At 43.7% G+C, this 19,876-nt stretch overlaps 1 protein-coding gene across 2 annotated transcripts in view; it reads right to left on the bottom strand.

The window, feature by feature from the left end:
* The window catches only part of MAPRE2 (microtubule associated protein RP/EB family member 2), a 158,654-nt gene that overhangs the window by 12,161 nt on the left and 126,617 nt on the right, over nucleotides 1–19,876 (bottom strand). For both annotated transcript variants that reach the window (XM_024764448.1, XM_024764440.1), the window contains one exon: nucleotides 2,488–2,627. In XM_024764448.1, coding sequence (XP_024620216.1) covers nucleotides 2,488–2,627 — 140 coding nt within the window. The remainder of the gene's footprint in view (nucleotides 1–2,487; nucleotides 2,628–19,876) is intronic.

Raw genomic sequence — 19,876 nt, 5'->3', positions numbered from 1 at the left:
AGTGAATGAGAATTCTTAAAGTTTACGGCACTGGTCACTTTGTCTATTACCACTGTAATTCAGTCTTTGGTCCGGGCATTTTTACTTGGCCCTTCCTCGTCTTCGTGTCCTCAATTCCAACACAGTGATGACTGTGTGTGGCTCCCCACCAGTTTTGGGGGGCACCCTGTAGGCTTCGGGGACAGAAAATGGAGGGAGCATTAACATAGCCTTGGAAATACAGCTGAAGGAGGCGCTCAGTAAACAGCTGGTGAATGAAGGCTTACAATGTAGGATGTGTCCGACCTTCCCTCTGGGGGACAGATGGAGGTACGGGGACACTCTCCTCCATGTGAATGCATGGGGGGACAGCCCGGGAGTGAGGCCTTTGGAAGTAATGAAGGAATTACAACCAGGAGGAGGAAGGCCACTGGAATGTGCTTCTCTGTGTCTTCTCTAGAGTGGCATTTTGGATGGGACAACAGTTTAACTGAAGCATCGTAGACGGCTGGGGCCCTTGGGGCTCTGTGTGTGATTGGAGAGCTACTGGGAGCCCAGAGCCAGCCCCAAGGAGAGGAAGTGGGGCTGGTTGGCGAAGGCCGTAAGCGAGAGAGGGGCAGGCAGGATCTCGAGGTTCCAATGTGTTTCTACTTTGGGTTGGTGGTTTGGGAAACTGGGTGTGGTAGGGGTAGATGAAGAAACATTTGATAATAAAGATATCAAAAGAATTTGAGTCCTACGGAGAAAAGGGTTATAAATCTAAAGTATTACAGACCCACACCCGACTCTCTTCAGGTCTACTTTGCTTAGAGCCTCAGGCATGTGTCCCAAGGCTAATTAGGGCTGTCCTAACTGCCTTTTTCTTTTTAAATTTTATTTATTTATTTTTGGCTGCGTTGGGTCTTTGTTGCTGCTTGCGGGCTTTCTCTGGTTGCGGTGAGTGGGGGATACTCTTCATTGCGTTGAGCGGGCTTCTCATTGTGGTGGCTTTTCTTGTTGCAGAGCATGGGCTCTAGGCACGCGGGCTTCAGTAGTTGCGGCACACGGGCTCAGCAGCTGTGGCTCGCGGGCTCTAGAGCTCAGTCTCAGTACTAACTGCCTTTCATTCTAGGAGAACTCATTGCCGGAAACTGTATAAGGGCTCAAACTGAGGATCAGCAGGTAATTAGAACATTCCACAGTTTCTAAATCAAAGTCCTATGCACCGGATGACTTAAGGTTTTACCTTTTTCATTGAAGTGTTCAGAATTGTAAAGAAACACCCTAGTTAAGCAACTGCTTGCTTTTTAACTAGATTCTTGTTTGCAAATACACAACTATCTCAAAAACTGTTTCCAGACTCTTGCTGGCTCATCAAGAATCAGATTAATCACCGGGATCTGCCCATGCCCAGTGAGTGGCTGGGAACAGCCTGGGCACCTGGGATATTGGCTCTTCTCCCAGGGGTGGGAGTGGACAGGATAAAAGACTCTCCTCCTGGGCTTCCCTGGTGGCGCAGTGGTTGAGAGTCCGCCTGCCGATGCAGGGGACATGGGTTCGTGTCCTGGTCCGGGAAGATCCCACATGCCGCGAAGCAGCTAGGCCCGTGAGCCATGGCCGCTGAGCCTGCGCATCTGGAGCCTGTGCTCCGCAACGGGAGAGGCCACAACAGTGAGAGGTCCGCATACAGAAAAAAATAAAAGACTCTCCTCCTAACTCAGGGCAAGGGTGGGTGGTTTCTGCGCTGGGCCCTATGCTACCAATTGTTTTATTACTTTTAAACTATGTATACTCTTGGGCAAAATTAGCTATTGTTAGAAAGCGTACCTAAGCTTTTATATTGAAAATTTCGAAGGCAGTAGACCTAGATTTACTGCAATCCTAGGGATATTAGGTAAAAAGGAAAGTTCTATTTAACTGTGGCCTTTCTGATGCCCTATTCCTGGGTTCAGTGCTCCTGTGTACTTTCACTCTTGCGGGAAGTGTTCGGCCGTTTGGCTTTTGCTTGTGTAATAGACAATGGTGTGTGGCTGCTATCTGTAAGTTCTATGAGGGAAGGGAAGCTCTCTATCTTGCTGCCATTATATTATCAGCATCAAGTATAGTGTCTGTCACATCGAACAGGCTTAACAGATAGCTGCTGAAAGAAAGGAAGGAAGGAGGGAGACTAACCCCTGATGCCTTTAACACAATCTAGACTGGCTAGAAGTGGCCATGGTCTAGCCTGGAGCTCCTAATAGGCACTGAGGTGTACGGGAGGGGGAGGCTGGCCTGCATACCTGCATTTACCTAAAGCCGAGTCATCTGTCCCTCTGTCTCAATGTATAGCTTTGAGATTTGTGACTTAACATCTTTTATTCACAATGGGCCACTGATTATCTGCCCCAATAGTTCCTTTCATTCTTACTTGCTTGAAGCCACTGATTCCCGCGGCTTCCCTCCCCCTATCCCAAGCCCATAGGAGTTTGCTCATCTCACCCCCTGCACCTGTTACTGCTCCCAGAGACAGAGCTGGGGATGCCAAGTTACCTGTTCATTAAGCTGTATGACCTGTGTTTCTAAATCTTTATCAGATTTGGATGCTGAGCTGCTGGACGAAGCCCTTTTGGCTGATGAGGGACGAGAAGGTGTGGATCCTGGTTTAGATGCTGGACTTGATTTAGCCGCACCTGAAAGGACCCAGAATAAATTATGAATATTGGCAACATCGGAAATGCTTCTTAGGTATGCAGCAAAAGTGTCATATAAAAGGAATTTACTAAAACACAGAAGAGACACTGCCAGTGATCTCTTGCCAGCACAGAAGTAGCACAGATACGCTTAGAAAGAGTGTACTCGATAAAATGACAGAATCATCCTGGGCAACTTACTTAACCTTTCTGAGCCCTGGTTGTTTTTCTCAAGTGACATGAGATTAATGCGGTTGTCCCTTCTCCCTCCAGAGAGATCGGAACAGATACAAAGGGATTTTAAGTTTGTTTGTTTTTTTTTTTTTTAAAGAGGAAAGGTTCTTTGATAAGCTCAGAGCATCACCATAATTGAATTTCTAACACCGACCTTATAAGAGAATAACACTTTAGGAGAAATATCAATGCACATGTCTATTTTTTCCTCTTTTAATGTATTTCCTAGTTTTAGCCATTAAAAGAGTCTAGGAGCCATGATATCTCTGTAGCAACAGGCACTCCTGGTGCCCAAGTCCTGGTTTCTAAATGTTATTCTGCAATAAAAGGGCTTCTTGAGATATGATATGGCTGATTCCGGGGCTGGGGCAGGGAAAGGACAAGGTGGGCCTGGGACATCTCATGTAAAAAAGCAAGGATGTGCTCAAGGATTAATGAATGTCAGGGGCCAGCCCAAAGGGGCTCCCAACTGGCCAGACTTGGACCATTTGCATACCAAAAAGAGTGATGGCTGTAATGTATTACAATGCACTGAATAAATAAAAATCTAGTCCATAATGAGGGTAGGGGAGAGGGAGAATCCAAATATCTCCACAGAACACTGACAGCCAGTAAATGCTAAAGAAATGCTAGAAAAATCACAGTTTTACAATACACATAACTGATTCAGGAAAGTTTCATCAACTGACTCTAAAACACTGAGAAGTGTTTGGAGGACGGGATGTTTACACGTGTCAAGGTGCTACCCTATAAGTTGCTTATAAAGGGTGAAAGATATGCCTTTACAACAGGGAAGCCTGAGGATTGGGACCTTAACCAAGTTATTCAGTAGCATCACTAATAATGATAGAAATTGGCAAAAAAAAAAAAAAAAAAAATAGGACCATTGATGTCAGGTAAGACCTCATCTACCTGAAGCTCAGCTCATGACAGGCTCTCACTATCTAGAACTTGACAGACACAGGAAATGGCCTCTGCAGGCAAAACAGATGGCACAAGATATATGCAGTGAAGTTTATACACTCCATGGGTTTAGAAATTCAGGGTCATTACTGGGGCCCAGCCATTCCCTCTTACTCAGAACAGCTCAGTCTGGTGTAGGTGCTCCCGCTGGCCCAATTCTCCACCACAGTCCCCCCACACTCTGCTCCTCTGGTTCTTGGAGGGCAAGGAACTCATCATACTCAGCTTTGCAACCTCAGTGCTTAGCACAATACTTGGCGGAACACATATTCGATGAAGGAACAAATGTTTAAATACATGAACAAGTAAATAAAACCTGGTTGTATGGTTTCCAATTTTACAGTTTATTGGTACTAAGAGATCAGAAAAAGGCAAGCACCCTGGCAGCAGTTACAAGTTTCAACCAATCTCCTAATTACAAAGCAGCAAGCAGGAAGACTATAAAATTCCTATCTGTATGTCTTCAGAGTCATGAGAGATACAGTCATACACACCCTCAAGAAGCACTGACAGTAACATACCGTTTAAAATACATGCCTGTTATAAAGAAAGAAAGAATTCTTCTAAAAATACAGGGAAATGCCTAATATATGTAAAACTGAGGATGCTTAAGTTAGGAATGACTTAAAAAGTTTGAGTATTCAAACCTTCAGTGACCTGGAAACCTCACCTATGCAGCGGAACTTCCCAGGTTGTCTAGAGAGCGGATGCTTTGCTTTGTTCAACAGCTGTGAGGAGGCTTCATCTCTGCAAAAGCCCAGAAAACACACTCCTGGACATAGCTTCCGTGTCCCATTGGCCGGCTTCTCTAACTCCACGCTAAGCCAACAGGGTAAAGAACACAGCGTGGAAAACAGCAGGAGAGGCAGGGCGAGGACGTGCTGACCTGACAAACAGCGTTCTCCAAGGGTGGCCACCAGCCAGCCTCGCTGGGGAAGCAGCTTTTGAAAAATCAAGTTACTTCAGACCTTTTCATGAGCAATCTGTCGTATTTTAATATAAAAATAGTCTAACAGAAAGTGGCTCAAAGACTGTCTATGACCAACCCCTCTTATTTACTAAATACATATTTATTAAGTGCCTACCATGAGCCCTGTACTGGAAGTCCCTGCTCTACAGGAGCTCATGACCTGGTGGGAGTGGGTCATTTAAGAATGCCCACAGACAGAAAGACAAATACTCTATGTTATCACTTACATGTGGAATCTAAAAAATAAAGCAAATGAATGTATATTTAAAAAAAAAAAAAAAAAAGCCCAGGCATGGCCACACTCAACATTCTCAGGAACAAGGCAATGTTCTAGACACAACCACGGATTGGGATCGGGCTGTGTTCCCTCTGCCTGAAATTCTTCCTCCCCTCCTTTGAGTGACTATGTCTAACAGCCTTCGGGTCTCAGCTTAAATGTGGTGGCTCACACACCCTTCACATAGCACCCATCAACGGTAATGGTACAGTGATTTATTTAATGCCTACTTCTCCCATTAGACTTAATCCCCACGAGGTAGGAGTTGAGTCTGTTCTGTTTACTATTTTATGTTCCCAAGGCCAAGCACAATGCCTGATCCAGAGGAGACACTCAATAATAACTTTTTATAACTCATGAAAGAACGCCTAGGACAGGCATCTATCAGGGTAAAGATCCCAGGGGAAGCTCGAGGAGCTGATGCCAACCTCAAAGTCACTGACAGCAGGAGCCAGCAACACCTGAAGGAAACGAAACAAAACCCACCAGCCTCCCAGAAAGAGATCTCTTACTTGGTTTCAAGTTCACCTTCCATTATTACTTAGGTCCTGTATAGATGGAGTCAAGACAGTAGTTCATGTGGGTAAATTCAGTCAGTAAACAGTTAACTCTGAGTAGGGAGGAGCAAGATGGTTTGTGCTGGGCTGTCCTATCCAAGTCTCTGCCATGCTTCCATCCATGCCTCTTCTGAAGAGAACAGCTCTGGGGAAGGGGCTTCCCTACAGAGCAAGTGACCCACCCACCCAGCCTGGGCAGGCCTCCCTAAGCAGGTCAGCAGCTATGATGTGGCTGGTTGCAGGAGGTCCACCAGACATACTCATGTTCTTATACTCTGCCTCACCCAGTCTCATGTAAATTTTCAAAGAAACGCGTGGAAGGAATAGAAGCTGATTGCTTGTAAAACAAGGTTATCACTGATTATATTATCAGGACATCATCAAATGCAGCTTGGAAAAACCTGAAACGTTTGATACGAAGTTAAAGTAGAAGAGGTCATGGCAAGCCAAAGCCCCATGTAAGACCAAGTTATCAGGGAAAGAAAGCCTAAAAATACGCAGAGGAAGCTGGCTGGGAGGGAAATGGGGTCACGGGAGATGCCGGGTGGCTCACGGCAGAGAGGCCAGAGCTGCTGCAGTTACTGACGCTGTCCCAGTTCCAGCTTTTTCCTGAAGAAACACATCCCTTGCTACTGACAGAGTCCAACTTTACTGTGGTTCACAGGGTCTCGGCATTAAAGTGGCATCTGTGTTTCACGGATCCTGTAAAGGTCAGCTGGGGTGCAGAGCCCCAGGTCCTTCAAACTGGCACACGTGCATGCAGGCTGTGGGTCTCTGAGACGAGAAAGATGAAGGCAGTGAGAGTCAGACCTGGCAACCCCCTGCTACAGGGCAGGGAGGGGACAGTGGAGAAGAGGGGGTTTGGTCCACGCTCTACCCGCTATGCTCCCTACACGGGGGACAGAAGAAAAGCTTCTGCCCCCAGAATATGGACAAAGAATGGAAAACAAATTTGAAAAATTTAATAGCTCAATTAAGTAATTAGAATTTGAAATTTAAAATGAGAGGGGTTTTGAAACTCTGATTAAGTTGTTTGGAAAGAAACTGATAATCGAGGGAAATGCATGTCTGATGAATGAGAATACAAGAGGTCAGCACCAAGTTAACTGTACGTTTCTACCTTCTAACGAATAAACGCAAAGAAATGAAAGACCAGGAAAGACAGAGGGAGATCTTAGTATCTTCAGAGGTTAAAAGTTTTTAAAAACCACACAAAGCTCCTTTTCAAAAGAATGTAAACTGAGCTCTTTAAATCCTCACAGGCTGCAATTTGATATGAACGTAATTGACCACTCACGGCTATCACGTGATTAAGGCTGAAATACTAAAATGTATAAAGATGAAAATGCAACCTTTTGTTCATTGTGTTGAATGATTTCATGGTTTAACTTATTAGAATAAATAATGATAGACAATATCCTATATTATATCATGCTCATTAGTCAGTTAAAAACTAGGTTTTTGTTTATTTGTTTTACAAGCCTTGCTACCTTCTTTCAAAACACCATACCCTAAGGAGTACCCAGCTTCTGGGGTGACAGATATTCTTTTTTCACTCACCCGGGCTGCTATAAGGATGTTATCAGAAAACTGTACTGTTATCAATGTCAGTAAATTTAACACTGATATAATACTTTTATGTAAATTCATATTCCATTTTTGTGAAGTGACCCAATAATGTCCTCTATAGTGTCTAATCCTGGCTTTAGACACTAAGGTTCTCAAAAGCTGCCTTCATGCTTCCCTAAATGCCTCCAAGTCCACTGGTGATTTCACTACTGGGCCTTCCCATGCCTCTCTGCTCAGTGATGCTTACACGAAAAACATTTTACATAATAGCTTTTAAAGGGAGTACAGCTACTTTGGCAATAATAATAATAATACAGATAATAGATTTTTTTTTCCTGCAGCTATCAAACATTTCAATTTTTTTGTCGAGCTGCATTTAATGATGTCCTGAAAATATAATTAGTGGTAGTCCTGTTTTGCAAGAATCATTTTTCCCTCAAGCTTTTCTCTCTCTCCACTAATTTCCCCTTTCAAAATAAAAAAGGAGTTTCAGAAGCGGCAGAAAGTAGACATAAATTCCTTGCAAGTCCCTATAATTCTCTGACTTTACCCATTGGATATGGACATGATTTACAATGCTAGTCTTTGAGCAGTTGTCTTAATTAATGCCTTCAGGAGCTGGGGTATAAATATGATGCTAAAACATTTTAAACCATAGTTGTAAAATACGAAGAGTGGCCTGATTCACTGCCTTAGTGAAGCCAGAGCACTGCTGTGTCTAATGTCAATAATTAGTAGCTTGCTTAATGTTTATGGAAAACGTGCCAACATTTTGGGCCTATGAGGCCCAATGAATTCATAACGATGAAGCAAATAAAAGCACTTTATCCTTTTTTATACTTGGCTTTATCCTTCGCAGCCAGGGCTCTGATGGAACTTAGAAATTCTTCTCACATAATCTGCCGTATTCTTTCTGCCAAAATCATAAACAGAGGAGCTAAAAATATGACATTAATACTGTTGACAAGAACCACAGAGACATTAAGAACACACACACACTCAGGGAGCAACCACGCTTCTGGTCGTCCCCAGCTTCTTCCCTACTTTGAGAGCATCCCCCCAGGCCGCCGCCACTGAATTAAAAAGCCCATGGCGGGGAGTGGGAGGGATGAAATGGGTGAAGGGGATCAAAAGGTAAAGCTTCCAGTTATAAAATAAATAAGTCCTGGGATGTAATGTACAGCATGGCATTACACAGTTACAGTAATAATATACAGTTAATAATACTGTATTGCATATTTGAAAGTTGCTAAGAGAACAGAGCTTAAAAGTTCTCATCACAAGAGGAAAATAACTTGTAACTCTGTGTAGTGATGGTTGTTAACTAGATTTGTTGTGATGATCATTTTGTAATATATATAAACATTGAATCATTGTTGTACACCTGAAACTAATGATTGTTTTGTTTTTTAAATTTATTTTTTATACAGCAGGTTCTTATTAGTTATCTACTTCATACATATTAGTGTATATATGTCAATCCCAATCTCCCAATTCATCCCACCACCACCCCTTACCCTGCTTTCCCCCCTTGGTGTCCATACGTTTGTTCTCTACATGTGTGTCTCTATTTCTGCCTTGCAAACTGTGAAACTGATATAAGTTTATATGTCAATTATATATCAATAAAAACAAACCTAAACCCCACAGAACTGAAACATGACAGAAGATACCTTGTACCTACACTGATTAATCATTTGTGGATGGACCTGACATCATTTCCTTATCCCCTTTACCTTGGCAAACAGGTTTTATTGTTTAACTGAGATATGAACCAGGTTAAAATAAATAAGTAAATAAGGCCACTGCTGGGGGAGAGGGTATGGGGTTGGACTGATGAAAAGAGACAATTCCCACAGGAAGAGGGTTTCCTAAGTGACTAAACTGACACCAGAGCTGTCACACTGCGGAATGACTAACAGCTCCCACACAACCCTGACCATCGCAAATTCAAGATCTCACACTTTCCTTCGAAAATGCCTCCATACCTTCACTTTGTAGGTTCTGTAGTCTGCTCTGCCCTGAGAGCAAAAACAACAGCAACAACAAAGAAAACCCCACCTCAGGGCTTCCCTGGTGGCACAGTGGTTGAGAGTCCGTCTGCCGATGCAGGAGACACGGGTTCGTGCCCCGGTCCGGGAAGATCCCGCATGCCGCAGAGCGGCTGAGCCTGCGTGTCCGGAGCCTGTGCTCCGCATCGGGAGAGGCCACAACAGTGAGAGGTCCACGTACCTCAAAAAAAACCAAAAGAAACAAAACCCACCTCAGAGGCCAGTGTTGTGTCCAAATGGAACTTTAACAGGGGTTCTGGGATGCCCTGATTCATGAGGTCATTAAGAGGGTGGCTCTTTTACTCTCAAATTAGTAGTTCAGAGCCCTTATGGCTTCTGTCCCACCAGAGCAGCCACTGGCAAAATTGGGCTCTTCCTTTTTGCCACTTTGGTGTCAGCTTATAAAAGTGGGCAGCTCCACTTCTAAGCAGCTTGGGGAAGGGCTCTACACAGCCGAGACTGAACCACATCAATCCTGTGGGAATGAAGACCTGGTATGAACTGGGTGTCCTTCGTCTTCCCCGAGGGAGGCAGTGGTTAAGAGCGGGGGCGCCCTGCAGCCTGCAGCCTTCGTAGTAATCCTGGCTCTGCTGCTTGCTTGGTGGCGTGACTTTTGCTGCCACCCGGATTTCTTTATGTTCTACAGAGTCAGTAGCAGTGCCTCCTTCCCAGAGCTGGGAAGAGTACCTGAGTTAATACATGGAAAGTTCCTACACAACAGCCTGGCACACAGTAAGTGTACCCGATCATTATTACTCAGCAAACGAGGCCTGATTCAACTAATGACGAGAAAGCACACGGGTTTCCCATTTCTAGACACTAGCAAAATAAAAACTAAACTGCTGAAATAATAAGGAAATGAGACTCATTTTATTTAAAGAAAATCTTTATAAAGAAAATCTTTATAAAGAAAATCTTTATAAAAACTGGTTAACCCATAACCCACCAGTGGGCTCCCAGGCTTCGGTTCCCCCATTCCGCACTGTCTGTCTTGAGAACTGGTGGACTGTCACCCAAGTCTCTGTGCGCCTTCTGAAATTTCCCCAATTCACTCATTCCTGCCGCAAGTATTTACTGCACCCCTACTGTGTACCTGGCAAGCTACAGGCACTTGGGATAGAACACTGAATGAAACGCAAAAGACGCTGGGCCTTGTGGAATTTACATTCTAACAGGGAGATTAGATAATAAACGATAACAATAATAAATTAATAAGTGACATAATAAACTAGAAAGTAAATGCCATGGAGAGAGGCAGAGCAGGGCAGGGGTAAGGAGTGCTGGGTAGGGCTGGGTGAGTGACGGTTTTAAACAGGAACTTCAGGGAAGGCCTGAGCACCCATCATGATCCCCTCCAGTCTCAACCCCTCACTCAGAAGGGTCCACCCAGAAGGACAGGGGTCAAAATGCCCAAGTCTCCTTGGTGACAGTCGTGCAGCAGCCCAGCAGGGATGCAAGGAGGCGAGATCCACACCGGGTGTGCGTGGGGCTCACCCCAGCTCACAGCCTCCCTTCTCACAGAAGACGACGTGTGTTGTAACAGCTCCACAGTTGCAACTTCCAGGATCCCTGCAGGGGACATGCCATTTGCAGGAGTCACCTTGACTTCTTCAAGGCCTCGTTGGGAAAGTGAGATCTGAGCGAAGACCTGAGAGAGGTGAAGCTGGCCTTCCGGACAGCCAGGAGCAGAATATTGCAGGCAGAGGAAAGGCCCAGCGCCAGTGCCACGGCGTGGCCTCGCCTGCTTGGCAGCCAGTCTGGATGCTGTAGCAGAGGGAGCACGGGCGCCGCGGGAGGGGAGTGCAGGTCACCAAGGACCTCACGGGCTACTGCTGGAGGCCGGCTTTCATTATGATGGAAAAGGGCAGCCATGGCAGGGTCCTGAGCAGAGTGACATGATCTGACTTGGGTTTTAGGAGGCCCCCCTCTGCCAGCTGGGAGGCTACTGCAGTCATAGCCCTGGGGATGAGCAGTTGAGTGCTCGAGATGAGCTCTGGTTTTGGGAAAGCATTTACAAGGCTACAGTTCAGAAAACCCTACGATATACCCTATAGGACAGGCACCAAATATCCAGGCATTTATCACCACTTCAGTTGTGCAACGTCAACAGCAACATTCTGGGATCAACAGCATCTGCTCTTGGTTCCAAGGGGGACGGCTGAAGGAGGCCGAGGCGGTGACGAGAGCTGTGAGTCAGCCGGTGTCCCTCCCAGCCTACTCCCAGCTCGGGGTCATCACACAGTGTGCTGACCGGCTCTGTGCTGCAAAAATATGCCAGGGAGCAACACCGACAGCCAGGGCCCAGAGCCCCAGTGCCGGAGGCTTCCCTGACCGGTGGCCACTGAGATGGGCGAGTGGGCCTGACTCTGCCGAGCATGTCCAGCCAGTGCGAGCATTCAAGAGCTGAGTTACTTCTGCCCTGGTTACTGTCCCTGCTGGAGAGGATGTGCTTATTTTTAGCCATCATGTGATTCTCCAGTATTTTCCAGGCTCTGCTTGAGTCACTCTGGTTTTGGAGAATTTTTCAGAGGGGGGAAAAAAAATGCAGGAGAGAACTCCTCATCTTAAAATTAGCTCAAATATTAAAAATTCTGATGTGTAAGAAGTTACTTGAACGTGGTATATATTTCTTTCGATAAGCTGACTTTTCACACCTCTCACACCCTGGTAGAGAATTAAGTGTGCTTTGAAATGCATTAGTTGCCAAACAATTACTGTCTTGGTTCAAATTCTTGTTTTTAAATTGTTCTCAGAGCAATTCTTCTCTAGAAGCGGTGAGGTTCCCTCACCCCCGTGAAAACAAGATGCACCAGAATCCCAGCAATAATTGAGGGGAACACTCCCTTGCCTGTTTGCTGCAGCAGTAAGGAAAGCTGGTGATTGAAAGAGTCCAACAAACTGAGACAGCCTGCTGAGAATAAAGACACACAGGCATCACCATGACAACAGCATCACTGTGTCACGCATTCCTGGCATACATCAGTCATTTAAGCAAAAAGCTTACGAACTAAGACGGCCATTTCAGGGGAACACAACTATTTAGTTCCTTTACGATGTTCAGAGTCCTGCTGATTCCATTGGCAAGACCAAGTGTTTCAGGTTGTTTTGCTGATGGTGGTAAGTCTGCTGTGCTCCATTAAAACTACCTTACCGGGACTCCCTTGCAAAGAGAGACAGTCTGAGGCCACAGAGCCGCTGGAGCTCGGGGAGGTGAGAATCAGAGCTGAGCCCCACTGGAATCATCCACTTTACTCTACTCCAGCTGGCTCCCGCTCCAGGTTTTCTGCTTCCCCCAACCATTGACCAAGCCAGAAACTGTGCATCATTTATCCTTGGCTTCCCCTGTCCTTCACCTCTCATATCCCATCACCATCAAGTTTTGTTGACTAAACCTCCTTAAAGGTCTCTATAACCCACATGGCCATGACTTTTATTCAGGCCACCCTCCACTCCTACATGTTTGGCTGCAACAGCTTCTTAGCTGTTGTACTTAAAACCTTTCAGTGGGCTTCCCTGGTGGCGCAGTGGTTGAGAGTCCGCCTGCCGATGCAGGTGACACGGGTTCGTGCCCCGGTCTGGGAAGAGCCCACATGCCGCAGAGCGGCTGGGCCCGTGAGCCATGGCCGCGGAGCCTGTGCGTCCGGAGCCTGTGCTCCGCAACGGGAGAATCAGCAGGCGACACGGGTTCGTGCCCTGGTCTGGGAAGATCCCACATGCCGCAGAGCGGCTGGGCCCGTGAGCCATGGCCGCGGAGCCTGTGCGTCCGGAGCCTGTGCTCCGCAACGGGAGAGGCCACAACAGTGAGAGGCCCGCGTACCGCAAAACAAACAAACAAACAAACAAAAAAACCTTTCAGTGAGTCCCCAGAGTCCCCATAGTAAACTGTAAACTTCTGTGACTATAGAACTTAAGGTGACTGCTACATCTTCACCTCCTGCTATTCCCACCTCTGTGCAGTCCTCTCCCCTGGAATGTGGGGGGGAACTGTGGCTTGCTTCTAACCAACAGAATATGGGAAAGGGGATAGGATGTGACTCCCCTCATACGGAACCCAATTCAAAGGGAGTACAGAAAATTCTTCAGGTCAAAACTCTTTTCTATTCCTGCCCAACATACCAAGGGACAAAAAAAAGGCACCAATGATAAAGAAAAATAGGCTCACTGGTGATCTGTGATGTTCTGCTCATGGAAACTGAAATAAATGGTAAGTCATGGCCTTTTGAGGTTTGACAAGTTTTATGGTGAGGCTGAGACGCTAAATGCCAAGTTATTATATCTATGGAGAGAAAAGGAACGATCCATCACAGGAACACGTGCGGTTGAGTTGAAGAACTGATTAATATTTCAGCATGTAGAGGGAGCAGCTATATAAGAATGACCCAGTGCTGGTTATGAAAGGACCCAGCATTGTTTAAAAAAGGGCTAGGATGACTTGCTTCCCAGGTGCAGCTGGGGCAACAATGGAGGCCCTTACCCTCTTCTGCAAAGTCCGCTGTGAGGGCACAGAGTATGACATGCTGAAATTCGGGCCAGTTTTGTCTGAAGCACTTACTCTTCACTTTGTAATCACCCAGACCATTAACTCAGAGAATTATCTGAATTGAAAGATTAAGAAATCAGAGATAAGTAATCCCACTAACCTAGGGCTCAGTTTTCTGGGCCTTATACACATTTCTACTTCGGGGCTGATAAGAGGCCTAGAACAAGTGGCTTAACGTTTCCTGCATTTACAAACATACATCAAATATAGTGACTCTCACCCAAGAGCCTATTGCAAGGATGACGGGAATGTTTTCGAACATTTAAAAATTATTGCTCTTGGGACTTCCCTGGTGGCGCAGTGGTTAAGAATCTGCCTGTCAATGCAGGGGACATGGGTTTGATCCCTGGTCCGGGAAGATCCCACATGCCACGGAGCAACTAAGCCCGTGCGCCACAACTACTGAGCCTGCGCTCTAGAGCCTGCGAGCTACAACTACTGAAGCCGGTGTGCCTACAGCCCACGCTCCTCAACAAGAGAAGCCACCGCAATGAGAAGCCCATGAACCACAACGAAGAGTAGTCCCCGCTCACCGCAACTAGAGAAAGACCACGTGCAGCAACAAAGACCCAACGCAGCCAAAAAATAAATAAATAAATTTATTTTTTAAAAAACCCTTAAAAAAAAATAAATAAAAATTATTGCTCTTAAAAAAAATAAATGCCGTTTGAATAGAACAGCACGCGCTCTGTTTCAAACCTTTACAACAACGGTCTGGGAGCGATGGGGAGCGGCTGTAAATACAGATGAAGCTTCGCCTGCCTGCCGCTCCCCTCCTGCTGTGCGGCCCGGTTCCTAACAGGCCACGGACTGCTACCAGTCTGTGGCCCGGGGGTTGGGGACCCCTGCTTTACAACACTGGAGGGCCTTTTATTTCCTCCATTCAGTATGCAATTTGAATTTCGTTTGTGAAAATTTACGCAGTTCAGTATAGTGTGGGGAGCAGATAAGAACATAACATAAGACCATATCCATGATATTTGAGAGAGGCAATATAATAATATAATGGTTAAAGCGCATCGGGCTCTGGAATCACAGGGTTCCCTATTTCCAGTGTGTGACCCTGACAAGTTGCTGAACCTCTCTGTGCCTCAGTTTCCTCAGCTTTAAAATAGGGGTGTAATGGGAACTCTCTACCATTTAGGATTGCTGTGAAGCTAACCTGAGCTAACACAGGTTAAGTGTTTAGAACAATAGCTGGCATTTAGTATGTATTCAGTACTTACTCCCTCTATATTTGATGACTCCCTCTACATTTTAAATGTTTTCCTTTTCCCTAACTTCCATTAAAAATTCTATTCATATTAGATTTAGATTTTGAGAGTTACACAACAGTAACACCACAACATTTTGTAAGTTTTGATCTCCAAGCTTGAAAAAATTCCGGTTTTGAAAAAAAAACAAAACTGTGACGTATTTTGATCCCCCAAAGCCAAAACAATTAAAAATTATAAACTGAATCAGTAAATTGTCTGTCAAAGGTGCTGTTTCCTTAAGCAAACACATTGTGATGGAAATGAAAAATGCAGGGCTCTTCCTTGGAAGAAGCCCTTGGCCTCTTACACAGGCACTGCCAGAAGATTCCTATCTGAAGCTCCTGAATTCTTCATGACTCTTTGCTCCTCTCTGTGCCCAATATTCCAAACTCATAGATACTCAGTCTCCTGGCAAGGCACAGCACTGCTCATATGTGATGCTGTGGTTTTATCAGTGTTATAGATACGGAAATGCCATTTTAATTATTCTTCGAGGAGAAAAGTATCCCAACGCCTATCTTACATATTTCACATACGATAGATGTGTAACTGGAGGAACAAAACCACCAATACCCCTCTTCTCCTTCTAGGGAGTAGGGAATGTCATCTAAGAATTTAATTAATTGGACCATCATAATTTTTTCCCATTTTCTCCAGGCCTACTTGTAGCTAAGGGTGTAGCCATTAACTGGTATGCAGCTTAGCAATGGGATGGTTTCTCAACATGAACAGGCCAAGGACATGCAATGCTGATATAGGGCAGGGACTGAGTGAAAGATACATTGTTCAGATAATAAGGAGAAGTGCTAACACCTATTTGAAAAGAAGTCTTGTTAATTACGGGACTGGTAAGAAAAATGCATTTCTTCCTTGTTATGAGTTGATATTGCATGATCTTTTAAAATTAACATTGGATCCTTGAAGTAAGTAGGTATAGGGATAGTACAGTATGTGGTTAGGTGACTGGGGACTGTGAGACAGCAGTACCAGGCAGATATACACTGGGAAGTTGTAAGAATAAATAGGCCTGAGTTCTCTTTGATGGAGAGATCATGAAGGGACCAGAAAGGTGGCACTGCCTGTGCCTATCCTAACAGAGTTCTGGAAAGTAAATGCCATTATGGACTGCTTAAGTCTAAAGAGAAGACATGGGAAATATTCATTTCTTAGAGTAAATGACAGCTTTGGGGTGAGACTAACATTTATGTTTAAAGGGTGGAGTTTCTCAAAAGATAAATGAAGATTTGCATCCTGGCAATAAATAAGGAAAAAGGTCTTGTATAATGGTACAGGCTTGAGGCCAAGGTTAGAACCCTTGAGTGAAATATAACTTTTTGAGTACTTTTTACTTGGACTCTGAGTTAATACCTGTTACATCAGGAACATCAACACTCTGCAGAGCAACATAACAAAATCCAGAGTCTCCATAATATAACATCACAATGTCTAGGACACAATCCAAAATTACTCAACATATGAAGAGTCAGGAAATGGTGGAATTAGCAGACAAGAACTTTAAAGCAGCTATCATAACCATTCCCAGTCAGGTAAAGTATGCTCATAATAAATGAAAGATAGGCAATCTCAAGAGAGAAAGAAAACAAAATTAAAACTGAAAAAAAATGTTGAAATTTAAAAAATGCTCAGTAGTAGAATGTAGATGACAGAGGAAGAAGAGGGCTAACTTGAAGATACATTAATAGAAACCATCTAAAGAATAGAGAGAATACTGGAAAAAAATGAGCCTCAGGGACCTGAGGGATAATTTCAAAAGCTCTAACATATGGAAAAATGAAGTCCCAGAAAAATAGGATAGAGAGAATGGAGCTGAAAAAAATTTGACAAAATAGTGGCTGAAAATCTCCCAAATGTGGTAAAAGACATAAACTTATAGATTTAAGAAGTCTAATGAACTCCAAAACAAGATAAGTTCAAAGAGAACATCATAGCCACACTACTGAAACCCACAGATAAAGAGTCTTGACTGCATCCAGAGAAAAACAACTTACCATTATAGGGGAAGGTGATTATGAGTATGCATTTCTTATCCTTAGAGGTCACAGATAGTGGAAAGATATCTTTAACAGGAGGGAGGGAGGAATAAAAGATCAGTCTGAATTCTTTACCCAGGAAAATTTTCTTTAAGAATGAAGGTGAGGGGCTTCCCTGGTGGAGCAGTGGTTGAGAGTCCGCCTGCCGATGCAGGGGACGCGGGTTCGTGCCCCGGTCCGGGAGGATCCCACGTGCCGCGGAGCAGCTGCGCCCGTGAGCCATGGCCGCTGAGACTGCTCGTCCGGAGCCTGTGCTCCGCAACGGGAGAGGCCGCAACAGTGAGAGGCCCGCGTACCACAAAAAAAAAATAAATAAATAAAAATATGAAGGTGAGGGCTTCCCTGGTGGCACAGTGGTTAAGAATCCATCTGCCAATGCAGGTGACACAGGTTCAAGCCCTGGTCCAGGAAGCTCCCACATGCCGCGGAGCAACTAAGGCTGTGCCTCACAACTGCTGAGCCTACGCTCTAAAGCCTGCGAGCCACAACTACTGAAGCCCGCGCTCTGCAACAAGAGAAGCCACCACAATGAGAGGCCCGTGCATTGCAACGAAGAGTAGCCCCCGCTCACCGCAACTAGAGAAAGCCCGCACACAGCAATGAAGACCCAACGCAGCCATAAATAAATAATTAATTAAACATTTTTAAAAAGTGTACTTTGATGCACCGAAGTTTAAAAAACAAAAGAATGAAGGTGAAATAAAGACATTCATAGAAAAAGGAAAGCTAAAAGAATTTGTTGCCATTGCACCTGCTCTACAAGAAATGCTGAAGAAAGTTACTCAGTCTCAAGAGAAATTAAATTATAGGGAACTCAGACGTTCAGGGATGAAAGAAGAACACTGGAAATGGTAAAAATATGAAAAATAAATAAGTTTTTCCTCTTAATATCTTTAAAATTCATGACTATTTAAAGAAGCATTGCCTAATAGAAATATAATGGGAACCATGTAAATAAACATTTTCTAGTAGCCACATTAAAAAAAATCTTGAGATTACTTTTAATATATATATGCAAAATGTATACAATATATGCAAATTACAATTTCTATGTGTAATCAATATAAAAATTATTAACTAGTTTTATATTTTTCCCATACCAGTTTTATATTTTTCCCATACTTCTAAATTCAGCACGCATTGTATACCTGCAGCACATTTCAAGGCAGAATAAGCACATTTCAAGTGCTCACAAGCCACGATATCAGACAGTGTTGATTTAAAACAATAGTTACAACACTGTCTCGTGGGGTTTATAATGTAATACATATGACAGCCAAAACAAACGACAGTGGAGGGAAGGGTTGCCAGGGTTCCACATTTTACATGAAATATTAAGTACACTGTGAAAAGGTAAGAATATATACGGTAATTGTTAGAACAGCCACTGAAAAAAAATCAATGCAAAGCGGTACCGTTAAAAAGGCAATGGATAAATTAAGATGGAATGCTAAAAAATATTTTTAAAATTCAGAAGACAACAGGAAAAGAGAAACGGAGAAACAAAAACAAAGGGGACAAGCAGAAAACAAATGATAGATCTAAATCCAACCAAATCAATAATTACATTAACAATGGACTGTACGCTCCAATGTCCAGAGATTATCAGAATGAATAAAAAATGCAAGACCCAATTACATGCTGTTTATAAGAGACACACTTTAAATATAAAGACAAAGATAGGTGGAAATTTACCTGCTATGGAGAAAGATACACCACGCAAACAGTAAGCATAAGAAAGCTGGGGTGGCTATATTAATAATTAGATAAAATAGACTTCAAGACAAAGAGTATTACCAAAGATAAAGAGGGAAGCCTCATAAAATACAAAGGTCAGTTCATCAGCATGACTCAACAATCAGAAATATCTACGCATCTAACAACAGAGCCCTAAATACAGGAAACAAAAATTGAGAGAATTAAAGGGACAAACCGGTAAATTCCACAATAAATGTTAACACTCTCTTTGCAGCAATTGTTAGAATGAGACAACAACAACAAATCAGTAAAAACAGAGATGATCTGAATAACACCATCCACTACCTTGATACTGATATTTCTAAAACACCATACGACCAACAGTTGCAGAATGCATATTCTTTTCAAGTGACACTGACCAGGGGAGACCACTTTCTGGGCCAGAAAATCAAGATCAGAACAAGGATAAAAAAAACCCACTGTAAACTGCTACATTGCATTGCTTCTCCTAAAAAACCCAAAAAAACCCCCAAACTTTTGGGGAAAGTAAAAGCAACTCTTCTTTCCGCAAAGGTGATAGGCGATGCTCACTTAGATTACAGGTACTCAAAGAATATGCAAACACTGGTAAACAAATAAAATCAATAAACATAATCACTTTGTTAAGGTTGTATGAACAGCCTTAGAGAACCCAAAATTAAAGATAATTGAGAGTGAGAGTATTCAAATACTCAATACAGTTTTTGAAAGTCACTGTTAGGATTTATTTAAATCTCCATTTAGGAATTTAATTATGATCATTCAAATGCTTTATTCTATTCAATTCTACTTCTTAGGTTGCTTCCTTTTTGAAATCATTTTTCTAGTATTTCTACTAATCTTATTTTGAGGCTGCAATGCCTAAAGGAAAGTCCCTAAGGAAAAGAGAAAGCTCAGAATCAATTTCCATAGCAACTCTAAATCCATCACACTATATTTGTATATGGGAGTTTGATTTCAATGCATTAATATATGTGGATTTGCAACATGTCTAAGCTGTGGTTGCTATAGGAACCGCAACCTCAAATTTCGTTTTAAGTTTAG

The sequence above is a fragment of the Neophocaena asiaeorientalis genome, unplaced genomic scaffold (genome assembly GCF_003031525.2).
Source record: "Neophocaena asiaeorientalis asiaeorientalis breed wild unplaced genomic scaffold, Neophocaena_asiaeorientalis_V1.1 scaffold210, whole genome shotgun sequence".
In the NCBI taxonomy this organism is placed as follows: Eukaryota; Metazoa; Chordata; class Mammalia; order Artiodactyla; family Phocoenidae; genus Neophocaena; species Neophocaena asiaeorientalis.
The sequence above is the reverse complement of the archived record's forward strand: the minus strand, read 5'-3'. Positions and strand labels throughout refer to the sequence as shown.